The sequence below is a fragment of the Xylocopa sonorina genome, chromosome 1 (genome assembly GCF_050948175.1).
Source record: "Xylocopa sonorina isolate GNS202 chromosome 1, iyXylSono1_principal, whole genome shotgun sequence".
NCBI lineage: Eukaryota > Metazoa > Arthropoda > Insecta > Hymenoptera > Apidae > Xylocopa > Xylocopa sonorina.
Window position 1 is genome coordinate 11,044,932 of NC_135193.1, and position 24,507 is coordinate 11,069,438.

The 24,507-nt window shown below is 49.0% G+C and overlaps 1 protein-coding gene across 6 annotated transcripts in view; it reads left to right on the forward strand.

The window, feature by feature from the left end:
* The first annotated feature begins 18,748 nt into the window (after nucleotides 1–18,748).
* Nucleotides 18,749–24,507, forward strand: part of By (focal adhesion protein tensin) — a 134,857-nt gene continuing 129,098 nt past the window's right edge. For 2 of the 6 annotated variants that reach the window (XM_076906044.1, XM_076906035.1), the window contains exon 1: nucleotides 18,749–19,031. In XM_076906044.1, the coding sequence (XP_076762159.1) occupies nucleotides 18,939–19,031 (93 nt within the window). In that variant the 5' untranslated portion in view covers nucleotides 18,749–18,938. The remainder of the gene's footprint in view (nucleotides 19,032–24,507) is intronic. The other 4 variants (XM_076906029.1, XM_076906074.1, XM_076906054.1 and 1 more) reach the window with 4 other exon arrangements.

Here is a 24,507-nt window from a genome sequence, read left to right on the forward strand (position 1 = left end):
CGATCGAGGAGGGTCGCGAATTCACGCTCCGGGGGCATAGATTCGCCGAGAGAAAAGGTCCGCTTTAATACGGATGCGCGCGACGTTCCCATCGATTCGACGTCGTGTATTTCACGCAGAGCGAGTTCCCTACTTGTGGAAACGAATCATCGGTGAATTCGCGAGCGCGCGTCCCACTCGCTTCAGGGGTGGCGGAGAACGCCGGGCAATTTTTCCCGACCGCGATGTTTTTGTTAGACGCCTCGTTAATTTAACGAGACGGTTCCGTAACGAACCGTCGCGACGACGCTCACTTTCATCGTCGAACACCGACGATATGGCGGAAGCCTTTTATTAAACGGTCGCGGGACTTCCTCCGCGGAAGATCGAGGGGCCCGCGCGTTTCGTTGCCCGCGGTGCCTTCTTACGGCCTGTTTGTATGGAAATTGCACCAACGATTCGTCCAATCTTCCGTTTCTCGGATGTATTTCCGAGGATCATTCTAGTATACGAAAGAAAAAGAAATTTCGCATCGCAAGAGCCTTGCGGAGGCTTAAAATCGGTGCGATCAATTGGATTTCAGATTGTTTTGTATAAATTACGAGGAGAGATAGAGAGAGAGAGAGAGAGAGAGAGAGAGAGAGAGAGAGATATTTTTGCGGACGAATCAGGTACATCAGGCGATCACAGTTCCTATTTTGCTGCCAGCTAAGTTAATGTAAGGCGCTACGTATGTAAGACTAAATCAGAAAGAGTATATATCTGTTTAAGATCCGATGACTATACGATAGAAGTCTAGAATATTGTACGTATATTGTAACGAGAATCTATGATATGTTAAAATAAATTGTATATGCGTACGATATGTGCGACGGGTGCACGGTGAATATTTGGCAGCGAGAGTTCGTACTTTATAATTGCATAATCGGATGCAAATTTTTCTTTCCCTCTAATTGAACTCGAATCGATTCAGTTCCGCATTGAAAGTTGATCTTTAGACTGTACCAAGCCGAGTTATACGTTCGTTAGTTCCCATCAATTATTCACTGTCTATGAACGTGTAGGAATTTTTTATTCAGATTTTGTTAAGCATATTCTTGTTTGTTCACGTAGATCGATAGGTTGACCTTTGTATATACGAAAGCTGTAGCAACATCGTAATAAAAAGACTCGTCGAAAATATTCCGCATTCTTTAATAACTCGAACAGATGTTTTTCTATTTCAAAGTAGTATCGATTTTTAGCTCGATAAATCCAAGCGCATGAATTGCAAATCCCTTGTTGACCAGCTGGCAGCAAACTAGGAACGAATGTACCACTGTAGGTAGGCTGATGGTTCTCTATATATCCAATAGATAGTAACTTATCTTATTTCATTTTTTACCAAACGTCAATACTTTCAAATTTTTTATCCACTCTGGATAGAAGAGAACCCATAACCTCGTTGCACGATCGATAAGTTAGTACAGAGGATAAGACGAATGATCTATCCATGTACCACGTCGGTGTGTCAGATTATAGATCCATCCTGTCCTACGTTCGCAACGCGATCCTCTTTACCAATCACCAGTAAGTTAACAAAATTCCGCTAAAAAGTTCCGCTAAATCTCTTCGACCATCTATTCTAAGGACGTTTCACCGGGTCCCAGCAAGGTCGCAATCTGTCGCAACACCCTGACGAGCACCGTAGACGCACGCACTTTACTCAGACGACACGTACCATCGCGCGCATGACATACGCGCGTATGGCGCGTATGCACTTTGACTTTCAAAGCGGCGCGCGGGAATCACCGTCCAGTTTTCCCTCGCTAAGAATAATGATCACGTAGATGCAAATCTCAGCCCACTTAAAAGTCAATAACTCTTCGTCGAGATGCGTGAAAGCACCTCCCGATGGGGGAGCATCGCAGGTCCGGTTTATCGAGTTCGTCCGATCGGCGAAATCGGTGAAATCACAGCTGACGAATCGCGACTTATTATTGCGGGCTCGTACAATGTCTCGACTCGATATTATCGTGGTTGTAGAGGCCGTTGTCGAAGCGGCGACGCGTTGCGCAGCGCATACTTACAGCTGCCGGATTCGCCGTCATTTTCACGCATCAGCTCACCCTCGATTCGGCCGGAACAATTGTGCAGAAATTACTCGCGAAGGGGTTGCCTTTACCCAGAGTGACCAACGGTTGGACGATCCCCGCTCTGGCAGCGTTGCGAGGATAATGACGAAACGGGAACTGGATGGAAGGCAGGCAGGCAAAGGTTGGCCGCGTACAGGAGAGGCGAAAGAGGAAGAAAAAAGTCGGACGGTACACGGCATTCCGCGCTGCCTTTCGAGTAGCTGCTAATGAACGCAGCCGTAGCCTAGGAAGTTCGGTGCACTTTACGCTAATGCCTAAACAAATGACCGGGTTTCCCTGAGAAAAAGAGAAGAGCTTGGAGTTTTGTTGCACCACCCCGCGTTGCGTTTCTTCTTGAGCGTTGCGCTGGAAATCTCGACGGCGGCCACTCCACCCTTGAAAGCTGCCCTCGTGAAAGAGTAATGCGTTCCACGAGAACCAGGCACCGAGTCGTTGATTACTTTTTTCATCTCTCGCAAGGTCATGTCGTGACGGTTTCTTTTTCTTAGAATTAACTGCAGCGTTTCGTTGAATTACTAATGACTCGCAGCCACTCGAGGAATTCATTCTACGTCGTTCCTTTCGACCCGTCGCTAACGATCTCCCCCTTTCGTCTCAGGTGATAAAACCCTCGCCGCTGCGCGAGAGTTAAAAAAAAATAAAATAAAATAAAATAAAAGCTGCGACCGCCGGGGGCTCGGGGTGTACATTTCGGCGACGATACAATGCTTCGTTATTCGTAGCCAGCGCAGGGGTTTGCTCCCTGGGCGTCGTCAATACGTCTCCCATTAGCGAACACGTGTGTACACACGTGTAGTTTGCTTGCACCTAGTCCGTGGTTTGCGGGTACACCTTTCGAACGTACGTGCCTCGCGTGAAAAGCCGAGGTTCCGCGTTCATTCGATAAAAGCTTCGAGTAAAAGTGTTGGTCGATTCACGTTCCTGCGTATCGTCAATAAAGAAGAATCGGGTTAAAGACGATAGGAGGTGGATAACAAAAGTCCGTTTTCCCTCGCTGGTTTTAAGAGTCGCGCGGGTATTTGGATCATCGTAAAAGTAGAGAGGGATCAAGTGAAAGGGAACACAGTCGGGTCGCTTTTTTCCTTTTTTTTAAATTCCGCTTCTGTTTCTCATCTATTGTTCGGTCAGGCGTACGGTTCGCGCGTGTCGTAAACGCAACAGCATAAATCTTTAATGAGAGGGACTGTTACGAAAGCGCGAAGAATTTCTTCCCCGCGGTCACCAAGTCGCGGACTGTTCGGTTAAAAATGGGTCGCGGTGGTCGATGTCATGGCTGACTGGTGTCCGCGTAATTACCAGTGACGACGCGTTTCCGCGGCGAACAAACACGCTTTTGACGCTTTCGCGAGTGGTACCCGGGGTGGCGAGCAGTTTTCTCGGAAAAAGAGTCGAGGAAATTGCGATTCGTAATTACGTGGGATAGCAGCGATGACGGATGCGTACGAAATTGGCCAGGGGCCGGTCCCTTTCCTTCGAAAGTCCATCGTAATTGGCCGACAGCTGGCCAACATTCGAAAAATCGACGTGAACGGTGGCACACGTAGCTTCCCATTCTTAGCGATATTCTCTCTTCGTGCACGGCCATCCCAGCGTTTCCCAGAACGAACTTTATTTCCAGAGGCACGTTGTTGTGACAACCATTCCATTCCCATCTTCCCACGAATGCGTGTTGAAATTAAAACAACTCGACCAAGAACCGAACCTCGGCTCGTACAAACAGCATATCTTCCCCTAATCTGTCTCAAGGGATCGAACGCTACGAACGGACCTCGGTTACCTAACCCACCTCCGTCCCAAAGAAAACCACCTCGGTTCCAACCGTCAGAAATCGGTTTCCCACTGTGCAGCCTCTTTCCTGGAAGACCCATCAAAATTTCCACCACCGATTACACGACGATACGCGAGCATTGTATCGTCGCGGCTCGTTTTCCCGTGGTTCCGTCGAGAAGGATTACAAAAACGATCGTATCCCCTTCCGCGGGCAACTACCGGTTCGCGCGTCCCATGGTGGCGCGAAAAGCAAAAAAAAAAAAAAACGAAAAATAGAGAGCATTCTGGCTCCGTTGAAAAGCTCAGCTCGTGCGTGTCACCAGGATGACTCATCGAGGCACGACCGCGGTTCGCGCACACAGACGAACAGTGGAACGCGTCTTCTCCGTACGATCGGCCAATTACCTGTGGCCCCCGTCCAAGAAACCGCGACGATTGGCGCCCGCGTGAGTCACGTAGTTCCTTTAGCGTGCTGCCGGGCCATATATTCTCGCCACCCGTTGTACAAGGCGGCCACGTCCACCGGTGGGTGCCCCTCGCTGCGTGCGCCGCGCAAACAATAACGATAATGACTTAACAGGCCCATCTGCCCGGCCGATGGATGGAGAAGGGTGCGGGTCTGATGGAAGTCACTGTCAGATGGGCTCTAAACGATAATGGAAATCAATCTAGCCTGGTGCACCTACGCGATCCTACAGGCTGCTCCTCGCGCGTGTGTTAACCTGCGAGGGTTAATTGTTTCCAGCGGCTTGTACATTTTCTCATTCATCGGCGTTGGTTGATCCAGTGTTTATCTGGGGTTGTCCGTGTTTAGCGTGGACAATTCGTTGCTCTATTAGTAGACGCGATCGAATAGTTTCGTGGGTTAATGGTTGGGGGGACGTAGGGTGCAAGTATAGTAGTATTAGTATCGGAGCAACGGAGATTGTTGGGTTCGAATTCAGTTGGGAAGGTAGCAGGTTTCGTTGAAAATAAAATCGTAAGAATGCGAGGAAGTGGATCAGGGTATGTCTGGTTCGCGGAGAGTGAAAATAGATCGCGCCATAGTGGGATCGAAACTTGCTACGTGCGCTGAAACGATAGGTGAAACTATGCGCCGCGTAACTGTTTCCTTTTCTCGGTTACGCCGTATCGGGCGCGCGAATAATGCTGATTGGCATGCGGAGATTCGCGTACGAACGGAAACGAACTGTTTCGTCGTGAAAGGGTTGGCCCCTGACATTGATCGCTCGATTGTCTCCGGCTAGGCCCCAAACGCGGCGATCTAGCGCGATGATCTAACGCGACGATGACCGTTCGTTGACCCTATCGAGGCATCGTTTCCACGCGTCGCGCTATTTCTGATACTTTACTATCGCGGATTATTTCCGCGCTCCAAAATCATCTCGCGCTGGCCAGAACGCCTCGACGCACTCCGTTTCGTGGAATCAGCGTTCCGTTTCTGCGGTTAATTCACAGTTTACCACTTTCAACATTTTTACAATTTAAGTTCGTCTAATTTTTCAAGTGCCATTTATACGTTTAACCTTCGAACGCCATTTATCCGTTCCTTTCCATTCGTCGCGAAGTTAATCGAGTTCGCTTATTTTTCTGAATCATTTTTTTTTCTCGAAAATGTTTCACCCTATCGATCAAAGCTCGAACGTGCACTGGCTACTACGAGTCGGTACGACAGCCTATGGCATCGCTCGGGGGACTAGTCTCGACTTTATTGGCAACTCTATTGAATTTCAAGCGGACTTTCAGTTACCGTAAAGTTACAGTTATACGACGTATAAACTAGTCTGATACCCGATAGACGAGGGGGGATGAATGAGCGATTCCGCGTGGTGAATAAAAAGCGGTCCGTGGATCGTACGCGGTTCAACGATTTCTCCAGCGACCGACTCGCTCCTGTCGTCAAGCTGGCCAACCTAAATGCCCAATTAAAGGCTTCGAGAAAGTCCTCCGCACGTCTGTCTCCTTCGACAATTTTTCGGCTCCGTTCCACGCCCCGATGAGATGCCTCGCAGCGTGAATCCGCGTCGAAACCTGGCCCGACTCGACCGGCCACGGGACCGCTCTCCGAGGCGTAATTGCTTTCAAAGAACAACAACCTCTTGCCTCGACTCCTTTAATTCTGCCGCTGTTTATTTTCCATTCTCGCGCCTTTGTCTCGTTAAAAATACCGTCGCTCGATTAAACCTCAGCCTCGTTCCAACCTCGCCTCGTAGGAAATTCGCACCCCCTCTCTGCTCTGACGCAGCCTTTGTAAAGTTCGAAGCAATTCATAAGGACGGTGGAAGTTATGAACCCAGAAATGTCCGCATAACGCAGTCGAAGTTTAATTGGCTTGATTTATAGTCGACGAAATACCCTGGATGGCTCGGTTTAGAGACCGAGGTGGACGTCTACCGTTTAATTTCCTCCCCCAAAATGGAGGACGGAGTCGTGTGCACGTGGCGATCGAGCAGAGGATGCTCGAAAGGTGAAACGGCAAACGGACAGCGAGGCAGAAATCGCTCGAGCGGTCTGAATAGACTCGTACAGCCGCGAACAAGACGATGATGTGGGTTTGTCACGGTGGAATCGATCCCCTTGAAGGGTGCATTGACGGGAGCGTCGCTGGGACGTACAGATGTACCGGGGGACAGGAAGTCCAGGTGCGAACCGCGGCACGCGACTCCGTTGCCTGTCAAAAATGCATTAAAGGCTGGGCTCTGATACTTCGGGATGAATGAGCGAACCGAATGAATGGGACGAGCTCTGGCCGCCGGTCGAGGCAGTGCTGTTACTCGAAGAATACGTGACACGCCTGTCGAACAGGAGGGCAGTTTCGCTACTGTTCTCGTATTTTCTTCGTTTCTCGAACACCTTTTTAGTTCGACGCACGATTATTAATAATAACATCGATCGATCTGGATTATTGCTAACATTATTGCTGGACTTTGATACATTTCATCCGTTATTAACTCTCGATTTATAAACCGCATACGAGAAATAATATTTATATCAACATTTATATAGTTTCTACGATATTATCGATTATCTGATAATATCTCGAAGCATCTGTTTGATAACAAGTAATTTAATTTGTCGAAACTGAGAACAATTTCAAGTAAAGAGAACGAAGTTGGAAAGAATTCTTCCTCGTCCCGCTTAAGGGTCGTTAAAAGTGCAACTCGCCGATTAACACCTATCCCACTTTGTTTACGCGGAAAGTATCCCTTGACTGGCTCTTCATCGATCGTAACGTCGAATAAATTCCTGTTTAAACAGCTCTAAGTAGACGCGGAGAGCAATTGTCGGGAGTAGCTGGTAGTGGTAGCTGGTGGTGGTGTTAGATGTAACTAAAGGAGGCCGGCAAAGAGTTGCAGTTGGAGTTATAATTTGCGTCCGAGGTCGCGTTTCCGTGTTTCATGCGGACTATTATTGTAATGACCCGGGTTGAGCTGAATTGCTATTACTTGCGCGTCCGACAGATTTCCCCCTAACAAGCGTTCATTATAAACGTCCGTGCGGCCACGCTATTGAGGGATTATCGGTCGCATTATGATCATCCCATAGAACGTACGGATCGGTCGAACGTTTGGCAAACGATTCTAATAATGGACCCTAATTGTCGTTTTCTACAATCGCGAGAAATTTCATGCGCTTCGGGTTCCACGTCTCGCGTGCCTAGGAAAAAGTGATAAACTATACGAAGAGTATTAGATGGAAGAATGTTTTTAGATGGAATTGAAATTAGATGGAATAGGAGGGCCCTGGATTCGAGGATCAATTTTGTGACATACTTCTATGACAAATAGGCTCGTTGGATATACACAGGCTGCATCAAGGAACTAGGTCAAGCTCCTATTGCCTCGAAAGTGTTCGAGAAAGAAAAGCTATTATAAAGTAAAACTATGCAAACGCTTTGCCATTCACTAGCGTTATTATGGGCTCAAGTGCATTTCCTTAAGTACAGAGCGCGGTCCTTTTTTTCAGCTTAGTGAAATTCGCCGTTTCTTCACCCCCTCTCTCTAGTGAAAGATTAAACGAGAAGCTAGGGAATAACCGTTCGGTATTCTTTAATCAATTATATCGTGACAAACGAATGTATTGTGTTAAGCGGCGCGTAAATTATCGAGGAAACGGTTTACAAAATGCCGTTCTGTTCTCACCGGCTTGCCATTAATACGGTGTTCGCGTCGAGGAGCGTTTCCATGCCGTGATTCAAATTGACCACCGTTACGCGCGTTCTTTACGTCTTCGTTAAACAATAAATTGCGCTCGCCCCGTTGCTGGTATCAAACCGCCGCCGTTGGAACATACAAAATTTTGCACGATCCATGGTAAACATCAATTTCAAATCGCGGAATAAATCACGTCGCTGGTATCGGCCGCTGGTAACCTGCAACTCCCCGTTGCGGAATTCTCTCGACGCTCGAACTTGCTCCCCCCTTTGATCAGAGAACGAGCGGGAGTCGCGATAAATTTGATTAAGTTTTAATTAAGCCCCGGTCCCGATTTCCAAAGGGACAAAAATTTCCATTTAAGCCCGGGAACAATCTCGATCGATCGTGCAAGTTTGATTCGTTTATTGAAATCGCGCGATCGCGTCGTTAGCGATTCCGTGGGACTTGGTAGCGCGCGCGCGAATACGTAATTTCATTTCCACGTTCTTCGGGGGACGTGGAACTTATGACGTGTTTGCGAGCGATTTGTAGAATCCGGAGAAATAGAGAAAAGAGGAGGAGAAATATCGCTGGTACGCGATGGTCGAGGCTGAATAAATGGGATACGAAAAAATGGTCGGGGATACCGAATCCAGTTTGCATTGCTCCCGGATGCGCCTTCTTCCTTTTCTCTCTCTCTCTCTCTTTCTTTCTCTGTGTGTTCGCGTGTGTGTGCGCGCGCACTTTTTCCCCTACCATCTCCATCTTGTTCAGAGGGAATGCAAATCCTACTGACATTATTTTTTCTCTGAATCTTCTTTATAAGGACGATAAATCGACGCGGGGAGCTCTGCTCCTGAACGTTACGTACGAGGACTTTGGGCTCCCATGCAGATGCAATCTTTGAAATTTATTTATCAGATATTTCAACGCTTTCTATTAGCTCTCGTAGCTTCTCGGAATTCCCCCGATTATGTCTGAAAATTTATATAACGTCATAAAAATCGACTCATTTTACAATTAGAATTTTAAGCACCGGATACCAGTGGAGGGGTAGGTATTTTTATTTCAGCCGTTCGTAGGAGACGCTGGATGCACATTTAATCCCACGATATATAATAGACTGGGACGCAGAAAATTATTCCTATTATTCTCTACTTGGTCTCTAATAATTTCACGTTAAAATTATAATTCCCGGCCGTTCGATTCTCGTTCAAAGAGGAGGCCAAAGGGAAAAGTTGTTCCGGATGCTGTAGTTAATTTGTAACGGGCGTGAAACCACCGTACACGTTCCGTCGCATTAAAAGACGGTTTCCCTTCTGAGAAAGAAAAAAGGTCCCCCGGGGCGGCGCCGTGAATTTTGACACTACCTCGCAATCCCAACGGTGAATAACAGGAATCGAGTTCGTACCACGCCATGGGGCACACGCGGTACCAGGGCCCTTATGGTTTCCTTGACACGTGACACCGTAACGTCCTCCGTACTCGCACACACCCCTTGTCCTGTACATCCCACGATCCCGTTACGGTTCGCGGCAAGGTGCGAAACCCAGCTATAATACCCGTAATAACGACACGTTCGGTTTTTTGGCCAGCTCGAGATTTCTTTCCCGCCCATTCGTCGAACGGAATAGCTCGGGAAGCTAGGCATCCGCGCGCTGACCTTTAACCCTTTGCGCTCGACGACTTTTGTGGTCGGCGGCGCTGCAACTCGAGACAATTTCGCGCGTTAAATGAATTTACAGAAGAATGAACATACGAAAGTGTTATATATTGATATATTATCTGTGTTTACATTCTTGAAAAAGATAATTATCGGAGTTCAAGTTCTGTGTAATTGTAATATTTTACAAAACCTTTACCAAGGTATTCTGAAGTGCCAGGATCTTGTGGGTCATCGCTGCTACTTCCGGATTCACTGTCTATTACATTAATTTTTCTATTTCTCACATCCGATACGTCATTGCTGTTTACACTTGCTCGAAATTAAAAACGAGTGGTGGAAAATTTCGCGATACGTGTGCTTTCTACGACCGTCGAAACTGCACTAACGCTAGACACATCGTATTCAGGACTACAGTCGTAGAATTTTACGTCACAATGTCACTTTCCAACCGAAGACATAAACAGCCTAAGGGACCACATTCTCAAACCAATGCTTCGCATCTATCAATTGAAGATAACGAAATTCAACATAAATACAGCCGCTCGAGTTGCCACGCGAAACATCGTGGCGAGTGAGAATCGCCATTCGAGCGCAAAGGGTTAATTACGAGAAACGGTCAGTGCTCGGCCCACTCGACGGTACGTTATCGGTCAGAAGCTCGATTATGCGAGTCGACGAGAAAAAAGTTTATTAAATCTTGGGACAAACTCAACGGTTTTTCGAGAGTTTCAAGGAAACGAAGCTGGCACTTTGTCTTCTCTTCTCGATCGAGAATCTCGGTAATATCGCGTTCTCCGGAGCGTACACCTAGCCTTTCCTTTTATACGCGGGAAGTTCGAAACGAAAGGGTTCGCGCTCGTCCGCGAAACATTTACGGCGTAGGTGTACCTAAACTTTTGATCGATAGCGTAATTACAGAGCGCGGAGGTAAAAACCATTCGGCCAGCGGGTCACTTCGACGATCTTTCTTCCGTGGACTTTTTCGCTGGCATCTAATGCGGTTGCGGGCCCCGTTCGAACTATCTCGATACGCAATCGGCCAGCTGATTTATCCGTTCATTACACGAAGTCGTTAATTCACGTTATTTACTCTCTGTTCGATTAATCCGCCGTGTAATTTAGTCGGCTCGGCTCGTTTAATCCGCGCGTCCCGCCGCCTCGTAACCTTTTCGGTGTCGTTGGTTCAAATCTATCGTTATCTAGACTCCATTATCGCGTGCACGTGCCAACCTTTCTTTTTCTATCTTTCGTTTCTTTCTGAAATTTCTCCTTCGGTCATTCCCGCTCCGTGCTCGCCAGGTTCGCAACGCGCGGGTCCATAACGACGACACGGTTGATTTACGCGCCGAAACGCGGAATAAGTTTTCGTATCGACGGAGCCGTTGGTTCTCGCGAGAACTTTCTATCGCGACGCAGCGTCGAGGAACGTTCCATCGTAAACAGCAGTTTAATTACGCGGAGGCCGCAGTTTAATTGCAGCTGGAGGGCGTTCATTGTAGTCTTTGATTACTGCGGTTGCGACCGCCGCTCGGCTCTTCCTGAAACGAAAGTCCCATTTTTGAAGACCCCGCGACGCACCGCACGCGCAAAGAGATTCTCCCTCTCTCTTTCAGCGATCTCGTGGCGAACGGATTCTATTCCCTGGGATTTCGAGGGATTCCGAAATCCAGCGAGAAGGAGCACAGGTATCCGATGTTTTCCCAGCGGGATCGATTTTCGAGATTCTCGCCGCGAGAGTTCGCACCGTTCAGATGCTAGTTTGAAAACGCGAGTCCTATTTACGCGGTAACAGGGCTCGTTCTCTCTCTCTCTCGAAGTCCGACAGCGTAGTCGTTTAAAGAGAAGCACAAAAGAGAGGAGCACTGCTCCAGGTACGGTGTTCGAGATAGCATCTTGATAAGTCACGGCAACCCATCGATCACGCGGTGGAATCTCCAAAACGACGACGCCCAGCGTCAGCCGGCAGCACCGGCAAAGAAAATGGAACGTGGGTAATGGTAATACTTTATCGTCGAAACGGTAAATCGGTTCCGGTTGAATGGAAAAATCTGCAACTTTATCGAGCGGGAAATTTATGTCGCGCGGCTCGCGTGCAAGCTTTTCCCGGGCGGGCCATAAATTTCGTATCGATTAATCCGAGTCTTCGGGGGTTGGTATCCCTATTAATCTAATCTGAGAATCGAGAGGCGAGAAAGTCGCGTTCGAGATTGCTTTCTCGCGTGCATTAAGCACGGTGCACACAGGCGGCACGCGCCATTTCACTGTCGCGACAGTATGGCGCCGCGTTCTCTCTACGTACACATCTATACGAAGATAGAAAGAATTTCAACGTTTGACATTCCCGTTTGACTCTTTTGCGATTTACAACATTGATTACAGTTCGTTAACAAAATCATCTAAAAATGAAATCTAAATTGAAGAATTAACTCCTTACGATCTATTGGTTCCAGTTCGCTCCCCGTTCTTACCGTTTGCCTCTTCTTCATCCCCTAAATCGAAAACGCGAGACGCGGCTGTTGCCTCCACGTTTCCACGGATTAATACGCGTTGCTCGTGTGCGACGGGCCTAATGCCGTCTCTTCACTTTTTAGCGGATGCGAGCATTTCTGCCCACGCATCGCGCGGTTCCATTATTCGTGCCGCGGCTGAAAGACGAAGAGAAAGGAAGGGTTGACGGGAAAAGAAACCGCGGCGGCGCGCAGGCCGGAAACGCGTAAACCAGTCGGCGAGCGTTTCGTCTGGCCGAGGTGCACCGTTTTATCGCTCGATTTGTCTCCGTCTGCCCTCGCGACGCACTCGACGAAAAATCCGGTGAGTCGAACCTCCGATCCGGGATAGGAGACGGTTTAAATTGTTTGCGAACTCCCAGGTGGGGCCGTTTCACCTCCCACGAGTAACGACTCGGTGAAACTTCTCGTATGCGCGTACTCGTTCCTAATCCAGCTTCCTTTAAGGTGTCTTTCAGTCGCTTTTACTGTCGCGCGCATTGCACAGATCGATGGTCCCGCGTATAGCTGCTTTTTATCGGGGAAAGGATTAAACTAATGCAGCACTGCCACTACTTCATGGCGCGTATTGAAAGATACGCGGATACACGGGGTAAAGTAAAAGGTGTCCCCCTCGCGAGGGGCATGAATATCGATCGAAACCGATCGGAGAAGAGGTGTACAGAGTCATCACGTCTCACGATTCGCATAATTTCCGACTACGCCGCGTGAAAGTCGAAAGTTGCCGCGCGAAAAAAGTTTATTCCACCCGGGTACATTTTATCGGGGCCATTTGTCGTCGCCCTCGTCGAGAGGCGGGAGAAAAATTCTTGAACCCGGACAGAGGAGACAAAGAGGGGTGGGACCGTGGAAAATATTTGCGAACCGGCAGACGGGCGCGTTCTACCTTCTCACGGGCAGCATATTTTCAGAGACTGACGCCCCGAATTCGCCTTGCATCCGAGATTATTCCGCGAACACAGCGGCGAACTATGCGACCGGGGGTATTTTCGACGTCGAAGCGCGTGGCCACGCGAAATCGATTTCACTGCGCCGCGCGTCCCGTTATGAACGCTGCCACGGAGTTGCCAAAAATACGACGGCTCGGAAATTCGAATTATCCGATCTTTCGTTACCCGTTACCGATCGCGGCCCCGCGGTGAGCTCCGTTATTAATTGGTATTAACAATGGACAAAATTTATCTCCGCGGCCCGAAGGCTTTTTAATTGTGCGTCGACCGAAATGACTTATCGCCCATAAATTTCCTCCCGCACGGATTTTCCATCCACATATATATATATATGTATATCGCCTTTCATAAATCTGCTAGCCGCGTGTTTCTATCGCGCAGCGAAATTCGCGTTCGCCAGAAAAATATATCCGAACGTCGATGCTCGACTCAGTTTTTCGCATCGAAGAAGATGAGAGAGAGCCGTTGAACAGGGGATCTGTGCGTTACCCGTTTCGTCACGACTCTCGATCACGGTCTACACGGTCTCTACGTGTTTTCGATACGCGCCTTGGGTACGATACGCTTCGATATTGCGCCGTGTTTCATCGGTATAACACGTTAAAGTGCATGCACGTAGTTCCAGTGGTGTAATAACGGCCTCTGGAGCCACTCGGTTACGATTATGTTTATCACTACCGTTATCGCACGAATTTGCAGCCAATATACGTGCAACTTTTCCCGTGGGTGCGAGATAAGTATCGATTATGTAGAATGGACCGCGAAAGGCTTCTCCTTGAGCGCGCAGTCTAAACTTTTCAACAAACGTATCGCGAAGGGGTTAATAGTATTTATGCGACTCGCAACCATTTATTCGTACGATCGTCGACCCTCTGACGAAACGTCCCTTGAAATGGATGACAGAAATGTCCACCCCTCGTTCGTCCGTCAGAAAGCGGACGTTATTCCGTGCAACGGTTTGGTAATGCAACAAACCAGTCGCGTGCCATAAAGAAAGCTCGCGTTTGATAAACGATCGTTTTCGATCGTTCTTTTTGTAGTCGGACGCGGCCGAAAATACCGGTGGACGTTCATTAATCAAGAGCGGCTGTTTATCGGGCGACCGACACCGGGGCCGCGGAAGCGTTCGATTAGAGGCACGAGTAGGGGTTAAAAATGGAGGCGGCCGGGAAAATGCAGGCCACTGCGGAGTGTACGAGCTATTTGGCTATCTGACGTAGCACGAAAGTTAACAGGACGCGGGAGCATCGCCGGAATTGGCTGACCTCTTGGCTCGTGGTCGCTGGAACAACTTTGTTACCCTTGTACTAACCCGGCTACCCCTTTCCACGCCGTGTACGCGTCACTGGCGCCCCTCCATGCAACAACAGGAAGGTCGGGATCGCTGTATTTAGGAACAGATTCCCTAGCACCGGGTACTTTATCGTGGTACTTTGGTATCCGGTGCTCGTATATATCGTTCGGTGCTTAAAAATACTGTATCGAGGTTTGTTACTCGGGTATTGTTTCGTTTAGAAAGAGGGATCGCGAACCACGTGGACCCGGAATGGAGTTGTTCGATTTCTCGTTTAACAGGGAAATTTTGTTATCCAACATCGCGATGAAACGCGTTAAAGCAAAGGGTAAAAGTTTTCTCATCTTCTCCGGCTGACCCGATTCTTTACGATCCTTTGGCCTGGTTTCCTCTTCGTTTTACAGCGCCCGCCGCGCCTAATTCTTTACCATAGAGGCGGCCTTCGAGGTACCACTGTTAAAGGGAGAAAAATACCGGGGATGAGTCGAGAGAACGCGATCTCGCCAGTTGGTTAAAGTCTCCCAGCCTCTGCTGCCCGTTTCTGTCTTAAATTTTATTTTATCGCGGTCCTCCTCGCGTTCTGCCCGGGAAACTTTTACGATCCCTTCCGTGGGTGTAATTTGCGGCAGGTGCTGTGTCCGTGACGGATGTCTCTGTTAAAATTCGTGTCTTCGGAAATTCCGGGGGCCGGAGGGTAGCGCGAGAAGAATTTTCGTTCGATAATTCCAATTCAGGATTTACATTCCAATCTGTCCGTTCGTTGAGAAAACAACCCCCGTTCCATGTATTCTCCGATCGATCGTCCCATCTCCCAACCACCGCATATTTACCCCCAATCTTCCAATCATAAAGGCAAAAGTCCACTCGACCAGCCGTTTGAAATACCTCCAACTTCTTCTAAAATTTCACCCTGGCCGTTCTTAAAAAAACGTTTCCACGCGGAACTTCTCGAGACTCGAGGAAGTGCACTCTGGCAACCCATTACTTCTGCAAGATGGGAAGTACGTCTCTCCCACTGGCTACGGAGGATCCACAACAACGCTATAGGTGATATCCTCACGGTTCGACGGTTGTTTTGCGGGAACGAAGGAGACGACGCGACGTACCTTCCGGATTCAACCCCTTTTCTGGCCGTAGGCAACCAGCACGTGCCTAGAAAAGAGATACGGAGCCGGGTGCCCGCGATATTATGTATTCTGCTCGCATTACCTCCCGCTGAACAGAAAGTTACACACGCCTCGTTATGCGGCCAGAAGCGGCACCAGCAGCGCTCTGCAAACTTAATTAGCGGCCACGACCGACGTGCATCGAGAAAGGAGGCGACACTCTGAACCAGCCGATGATTTATCCGCCCCGGTGTCCCACGGCTCTTGGAATCTCTGCTCGTACCTCTCGAGCAGGTTCGCTACTTTGTCTCGCATGATTTCTCGATGCCATTGTGATACGCGAATAAGCGTCACGCGTATTAATTAACTTATACACCGTGCAAGAAATACCGCTCGACGGGAGATCGTCGAAAACGCGTCGATCGTATAATTAATAGCGCTCCTTTTCGAGCACCTCCTAACCGAGGGAGCGCGACTGCCTGTCGTCTTAGTTTGTTTGCTCTTCGTATATTTTCAGCCTCGACCATCGTCACCGGTGGCGCGGGGATTACGTAAATCAGTTGGAAATTTCATGCTCGACAACCTCGTGCCTCGAACGTATCAGGGGTAACCAGAAGAAGTCTCTTGCGTAGCAGGCCGCGTACCTCGTTACCTTGACTTCCGTTCGATCATCGATGGCCTGACGCTGGTAGTTTGGCTCGCGTGTAAATATGCGGTACGGCACTGGCTTTATGCGCTCTCCCCTCGTAAAGATCCGCTCGCTGCTGCACCTCGACGAGATGTAAACACGCTTCCCGTTGATACGACGCTTGTACGACATAGCGCAGCGTGCAGCGCGTTTTGTTTCACGTGGTAATGTAATTTGCCTCCGTCCGGGACCCACGTCGGCGTTCATCCATCGACACCGCTCCAGGGTTCTCACCGTGCCTCGAATTTACGAACTGGGTGATGAAGTGCAGGTACCAGCTCGGGGGTGGTTTGCCGGTAGAAGCGAAATTTCGCGAGTAATACGTGGGTATCCGCCGTTACTTGTTACGTGGATCTGGTCGAACGTAACGATGCGATGTAATTCGTGCGGTAACGAGTGATGATGTATAAATCGAAACGCATAACGGATGTAACGGGTAACGTTATACGTAGACGTACGGTTCAAGGGTTGACTCGTGACACGTTCGTGTTTGTACAAGTGGTGCAAGCATCGCTGGACTGCGGGTTCCAGTCGTCTCTACGTTGTCTGGCTCGTCTATTTTCATCTGGCATTTGTATACAAATTGTGAAACGATCTATAAAAGTACCGTAAAGTAATCTCTACGGAGCGTAAAATCCAAGGGTAAATCCTCCCCTAAAGCACCGTTCCTCTTTACGAATTCTCTCGCGTGGAATAACGTTCGACTAAACACGCGACTGGTTACATTTTTAACACTCTGATACGTAGCTAAAGTTACGTAGCTGCGTGTACGTCTGTTTGTTCTGCCGATTACCATTTGAACGAAACTTGAGAGGAAAGAAGAGAAGATACTTTGAACATCCGCAAAAATGAAGCGTAAAGAAGACCGTAATCGGGTTTAGAGAACGATCCTTGGTATCGAATCTAATGGTAGCGAGGATAGGAATTGATCGTTCGATCGAGAATCGTCGCGAAAGCGGGGACGAGCGATCGGAGCAGCGGAGGCGCAGATGCGGAGAGCCGCGCTGCGTTTCGACACGGATTGTCGATTCCTTCCGCCCCTCTGTTCGGCCCTCGGAGAGCTCTTCGGGGTCCCGGCTGGTATTTTCTGTCAGTCGACGGCAGGCCGCGGGGCGAGCTGGTCGAGAAAACCCGACGCTCGTAAAATCGAGTCGTCCGACACGCGCACTGCTCCATTCTCCACGCGTACGAGCGCCGCTACGCTTCGACGTTTAACATTTCTCAACTTGACTAAATAAAAAAAAAAAAAAAAAAGGAAAAATAGACTGAGAAAGTACGAAAAAGAAATCCGACCAGTAAAAAATAATTAAAAATGGAGACACACCCAGCATTTGGAAGATTTAAAGAATACAACAAGTTCACAGTCGACTGATAATACAATATCGCTCCGAAAATTGAAGTTTCAGAGGGTCGTAAAATCGACGGTGGAGCGTTCTTTGGATATTCAGAGGAAATTGCAATCTATGGCCGGTCGAGTTCACCCAATAATCCGGGGAGCTCATCAGGCAAGAACCGAGGATTGATCAAACAGATGAATGGACCTGCGTTGACAATTGCTAGAAGCTAACCCAGCCGCAGAGATCAAATCTTACGATCCCATATTCTCCGCAGTGGACGCGATTACGGATCAGAAATCAAACTGCCATGAAAATACAAAAATCTATGTGATAAATATAAAAATAATAATAAAAATCGATAAGAGGAGAAAGAAGAACAGACGGAAAATTGTCATATTAACGCAGACCAATTTGTAATTTTACGTGATAACTGTTTAAACATTTTGTTAAACAGAATATTGGTCACGCGTCAGAGGATACAGTGCGAAGGAAAGTAGTACGTAGGTGGAGAGGGTTGGTCGCAGAAGAGGAGTCGACGAAACGGAGATAAGGGAAGCGGTGACCCGGGCTGTCAAGGCGCGTATAAAATCGACGATAGCGAAGTCGACAGCCGGCAGTGTCGCGGGAACCGCGCGCGAGAGAGGACGTCGTCGTTGGTGCTACGTCGACGCGTGGAAAAGTCGGCGTGAAAACAAACGCAAAAACAGCCGACGTGTGCCTACTTGCCCGTCCCCCTCTTCCTCCTCACCGCTACCACTTTGTATTTTCATTACGCGTACCAGCCGGCGAGCTTCTCCGTGTCCTTGTGTCGCGATCTATCGTAGCCTGCCTCAATAGTGCCTCTGTAAATTAACTAGCCGTACGCAACACAGTGAGACCATGCCGCGCAATTTATTAGACAGTTACGCTATCTACGGTGCAGTGGGAGCGAGCATGTAATTAAGTCGTAGTCGAGATACTCGGTTTCAATGCGGAATCGCGAGATACACGATCTGCCCGAGAGAGGCACGGGATTGTTTACAAATCAGTGACTAATCGAGCAGCCGTTCGATTAAAAGGGCTCGAGCGATTTTTACGGACGGTTGTCCCACGATTTAAACCGAATCGATTCGAAATCGGGGCGCCAGTATACGACAGTTTTTCGTCGAGGATCCAGGAGATGCAACGAGCCAGCGACGCGGATGCGAGCGTAAAGCCGAGGGATCCTTGAGGGATTTGCGGAAGGAGGACGCAGCGTCACCAGAGACAAGAAGAGACGTGAGAAGCGGATAAAGAAATACGAGAGAGGGAGATAGAGAGAGAGAGAGAGGGAGGAGAGAAAACGGAGTCGCGAACAAGAGGCTACGGAGAGGCGAGAAAACACTCGAGGAATGCCGTGGATAAAGTGTTTGGGCGGCGGAGGCGGAAAGGCCAGAAGAGGCAAACCACTCAGCGTCAGCCAGCCGATCCACCTGCTCGTCAAGGTAAGATTCCCCTTTGGTTTTTCCCTCCAAGAATTTCCTGCTTCCACGCCCCTTTCCCCTTCGCGAAACAGCGAACGGACCAGAGGGGGTGGAATGTCGAAGGATCTGTGCGTTAATGTTGCGCGTACGGATATCCACCGCACATGGCCCCCGAATTAATTTCGTTATCGACGAGTCTTTTCTCGTGTTCGTTCTCCTCGGTTGAAGAAGAAGTCCTCGAGTCGAATCTCGAAGGGTTCTGGCTCGAGATCCGAGATACGACTTTATAGCCGCTCTTTAACTTTATTGGCACGACTATGCGCTACCAAATCGCCGTGTACATCGCTTATTCGCTTAAAGCTTGTTCCGAATTTATATTTGGAACGACCGTGTGACGTAAATATTAACTTCGTAACATTCTATATATACGCAAGTAGGTGACGAACGAACGGGTTATCGGTTATCACGATTTTCTATTCAACGCCAGTCGTTATTGATAAAAACCGCGAGACCCGGAGGAAAGTGTTGTTGAAAAACTAATCTTGACTGGTAATTTCTTTATCTCTCGGAAAATTGTACGTCCTAAGGTCAACTCTCACGTTTCGTCGATAATATACCGATAACCAAGCCTCGTCTCCTTGTTGTCATAGTCGCTTTTGCATTCTCCTCGTAGTCGAAGGACAAAAATAAACGATAACGCGGACAGCAATTACGTGAAACGTTTAATCCTTCGACGAGGAGATAACACTGAATATCACGGTCCTTCGAAGCGCACGTGTGTCCATATCGCGTATTTATTGTTCGAGAAATTTCGAATTTTGCCTGGTATCGAAAGCGCGAGCTACAAATGTGTCGCGAAGTGTTGAAAATACGAGCGTCGCGTTCCTCGAACGAGAGGACAGGGTGTAGCCCGCCGAGCGGTGGAACGCACAGCGGGGACAGGAAGGCTCGGAGGGAAAAAATGAGGACCTGGCGAGGAAAGGCTTAAAACGATTATTAGGCGTGCGTTTCTTTCACGCTGGAATGCTATAAAGCCGAGGGAGATACGATACAGTGGGATGACGAAGGGGCGCCACGGTGGCCCATCCCGACCAGTCTGATTTATTAATTTCTTCGTCGAAGCTCTGTTCCTTTGAGCCAAACCACTCGAGACCGCCCCGCGGCCGGCTGTATCGATTCGACGATGTGCACCGCGGCACGACCTACCAATTAAATTGATAATAACGCGCCGCGTTACCTGCTCGTTATCGTGCCTGCCGGCTGACTCTTAACGCAATCGTTAAGTGACACCCACTCGTGCGAGATCGTGACGATGAAGAGGACTCCGGGGCCGCGAGCGGGGCGAGGATGCGCCGTGAAAATCGTGACACTCGAACCCCGCGTTCTGACGCGTTTCCATCGCGTTGATATTCCGGTGAAATTGCCGGAGCGCGACGCCTCGTTTTGTTACGCGGCTCCGATGACTCTCGAAGAGATGCGATTCCGGAACGCGACTGTGAATAAACAATAGTTCCACCTTTATTTCAGTAGATTTCCTTCGAGAATCTTTTCCAGGCTCCACACGGTGGAGTTCTGCCGGTATTTTTAGACGACGCAGACGAGGTAGATTCTGAACGACGCCACGCTAATTTGGGTAATTGCAATATTGTTGGACTTTAATTATCAAAGAAGAATGGGAATATTGTCACGGAGAACACGTTGGAACGTAACAATCGTATCGCGGATTGAAAACACGCCACGGTTCTCCCCCTGCACAGTCTTCGCTATTGAACGCGCCCTTTATGTAAATCCCGGAATTAAATTAAATCGGCGCGATCACGCCAGACAACGAAATTAATTCGTACAACAAGAAGCGATTCGATCGCGATTTAATTGAACGATGACCGATATCGCGCACGCTTCATTTAAATTCTGTATCGTTTCGTCACGAACGATCATTTCACCGTCCCGGCGCTCGAACATTGTATTACTCGTCCCCATAAAACACGTTCCGAGGGAATCGTGTTCAGAAGCACGAACCAAAAAGTGAAACACTCCGCGCGCATCGTGCGGAACGCCGCAATAAAACACGGCAGGATCACGGACGGGATCGTTTTTCCCCGTCTTTCTTACGGGTGTCCTGCGCGCGAGCCCCGTCCCGTTTCAGGTAGCAAGCCGAGGGCATCGTTAAGCGAATTACACGAGGGAAAAATCGCGCGCTAATGGCGGCGCGCAATTAAATAATAGTAAAGCGCGCTGCCACCCGCGGCGTCGTTCAACTGCGATTTCATTAAAGTGCCACTTAGGACGCGAATGCGATATTCCGCGGACTCCTACGGCCGCCGTAACCGCTGCCAGTTCTCCGTCTCCATTACCGTCGTTGTAAAAATCACGCGAACGATGATTTCCCCGTGTGTTTGTCCCGTTCATTCGCACCGTAGACCAAAGTGTACCGTCCAGATCGCAAAGAGGAGGATAAACAAACAAAAAAAATCACTCGCTAACGCGTTTCAGATTTTGACGCGCGACTCGTGCGTCGCCTCTTTTGTGCGCCGTGTTTGTAGTTTCCCTCAGATTTGATTCGCACAGACGCGACGACGTACGTACGTGTAGTAAAGCCGTGGCTGCGTGGCCTCATGCGAAACTCCGTTGCCTGTTATTATAACCGTACCATTATCGACACACTGTACACCTGTACGATCGGCTATGCCGTACGAACGCCGCCCAACGGCGAGCACACTCCGGAGCTGGCAATTAAATTAGCGAGCCCCTGGCAATTTCGTGATTTTTTAGGCGACGGAACTTTATGTAATGGTACCTCGAGTAGGGAGGAGAAGGTCGCGAGTTCGCCATCCGGGGAGTGTCTTTCGAATTCCCTCGGCCCTAACAGACATCGATATCGTACTGTAATAATTGTTCGAATAATGTACGTAAACGCGTGGAAAGACATCGCGCGATTGCACAAAAGGGTTATTCGAGACGTATAAAAATGATTCGCGTAAATCAAAAGACTAGCGCGAGTTTATCGCTCCCGGGACGAGCAGATCGCCACGGACTCGCATGAATCTTACGTTTCTCAATCCTGGTTACATTGTTACGCTCGAGTTCCTTGTTTCATAATTTCGCACGGACCGTCTGACCGTGTGCGCATTCGTATCTAAAGACTGTTATCAAACGCGCGCGGAACAGAATTCCTCGCGTTACATCACGCTCCTCGTGGCGCTACGTGGCCGCTTCGTACAAAGCCTGGCAATTAAGTCAGCGCACCTGCCACGCAATTATGCCAATTTTTCTCCGAGTCCCGTTCTCACAGCGGATCATACCGAGCGCCTTGTCCGCCGTCCATTTTTCCCCTTCGTTTTTTGTTTTTTTTTTTTCACAGCGAACGCGCATAGAGCGCGTACGTCCAATGCGTATAATCGATCGCGATCGACGACCTCGATCGATTCGCCCGCTCAACGCTCGCCACAAAAAATAACTCCCGCGAGAGATTGCCTCGGTACGCTTGGCATGCGCGGTGATAATTTGAATCGACTCTGCTGAAAAATATCCAGGCGATACCGGATCGATCGATCGGTTCGCGGCGAACACACTCGACACGCTTCGATTACCTCTGGCTGAAAGGTTAAAAGACACGCTGCGGTGGTATCTCCCCCGCTGAATCAGCGGAGGTTCATAATTCTCCGGGAAGATTAGGAAAGCCTCATAACTATCGTCATCATCGTGCATATGCACACTGGTAACCGGTACGCGTACTAGGTCGTATATTACGCTGAATATATGCGCGCATGCCATTGACTCTTACACACGGCAAAACAATGTTTTATTGGCCGCGGCCCGCTCCCTCGGAACGAGCACCAGCGTTCCGCTCAACTTTTCCCGGGCCAGACTGCCTCCGAAATGAATTTCACCGGCGATAAAATTACGATTCGGAAGCACCCGGCTTTTTCTCGCGTACCTTCATTCATCTCGATGCTCGCGACACTCGCCACGAACGGGTACGAAAAATTATTCAAACGCGTTGGAGCAACCCTTTGAAGCACCACCGTGGTTTTACGACGGGATCAGCTGTTCGAACGTTCAACGCACGAGATTCTCGCGAGCTCGCAGCGAAACCATCGTTCACTCTACACGGAGCGAAGGGGAACGGAAGAGATTAATTTGCAAGAAATAATCCGCTCCGTTGTCATTCTAGACACGCGATACGAACATTTTATTAGAGTCTGAATAGTAATGGTCCGTTTCAACGGTTTAAGCGGTAAATAATAACTTCGCGAAAGCGACCAGGCGATTGCAGGATGATAAATTGATCTCTTGGAAATTCATCGAGCTTCCGGAAGCGTTATGAATGACAGCTCGAGCAGTTCTAGGGAGGCGAGGTAAAAATTATGAGCATTCGTTCCGCGAAACGAGTGGAAGAGGAGCGAGCAGCGATCGCGACTAACTTTCTTCGTCTTGTTCCATTTGTACCACCCGATGGATGTCTGTCCGAGGTTCAGAGCGGCGAATTTTTCCGACGTAAAACGTCAAAGTGTCCGAGAGATTGACACGTATACGTAGGTGTCGATAATGTTGTGACACCGCTTAAAAGGTGTTAAGTAAAAAGCGTGTTTGCGAAGCAAACAAATTTCGAGTTTATTGAGCGGACGCCCGCCGCCGCCGCCGCCGGCGGACTGTTTCAGGAGCCGAGTCCGCGCGTAGGCAGACGCCTTCTAACCTTTCGAAAGATCAACAGCCCCTTTTCATCTTGACGAACCTCCACATTGGCTCGGCGCTGCGTAACCATTCGGCTATTTGACTGATTCGAAGAATTCGGCACGGGATACACCTTCGTATCTAATAAGGGATTACGTCAAAGTGTCGCTCGACTGGTCTCGATGGAGGAACTGCTGCGCGACATCTGCTCTCGAGCGAATCGTTCCTCGTCGCTCGCTGTAGCGCGAAGCGCGTCGAAATTCAAGGCAAATTGGCCTAACAAGGTAGAAACGAATTAACGGATCGTCCGATGACTCGACGCTTTCCTCTATTTTCGGCGCCAGTAGCGTTCAGACGCGAGGGGTGTGTCCCCTTCTAAAAAAGTTGGTCGAAAATAACGCGCTTCCAGACGCTCGATGACATTCTCGTCCGCTTGGCGATTCTGCCTCGCCCAACTTACTTAGAAATTAAATGTCTAGCGGGGAATATACAGTTTTGTGGTGGCGGGTCTCGCGAAACGCGCGGAAATAAAGTAGAAGCGGAAAGTTGTAAAGTTCCCGAGTGGTAGACGTCGGGTGTCGGGGCGGAGGTAAGGGTGAGATTCAATTGAGAAGTATTCGCGAGCCTTCCAGACGAGACAGCCAGTTCCGAAAAGAAGGAAAAACGCGGAAAAAGGAATAACAGTAGAGCGGAAGGGACTTAACGAGCACTGGTGCCTGGTGGAAAGAAACGAACGATGGCGTAGATTAAATCGCGCGATATCGCGGCTAACGATTCGAGGTCCTGCGCGAGCAGCGATGCCCTGGCCTCTTCAGATTCCTTA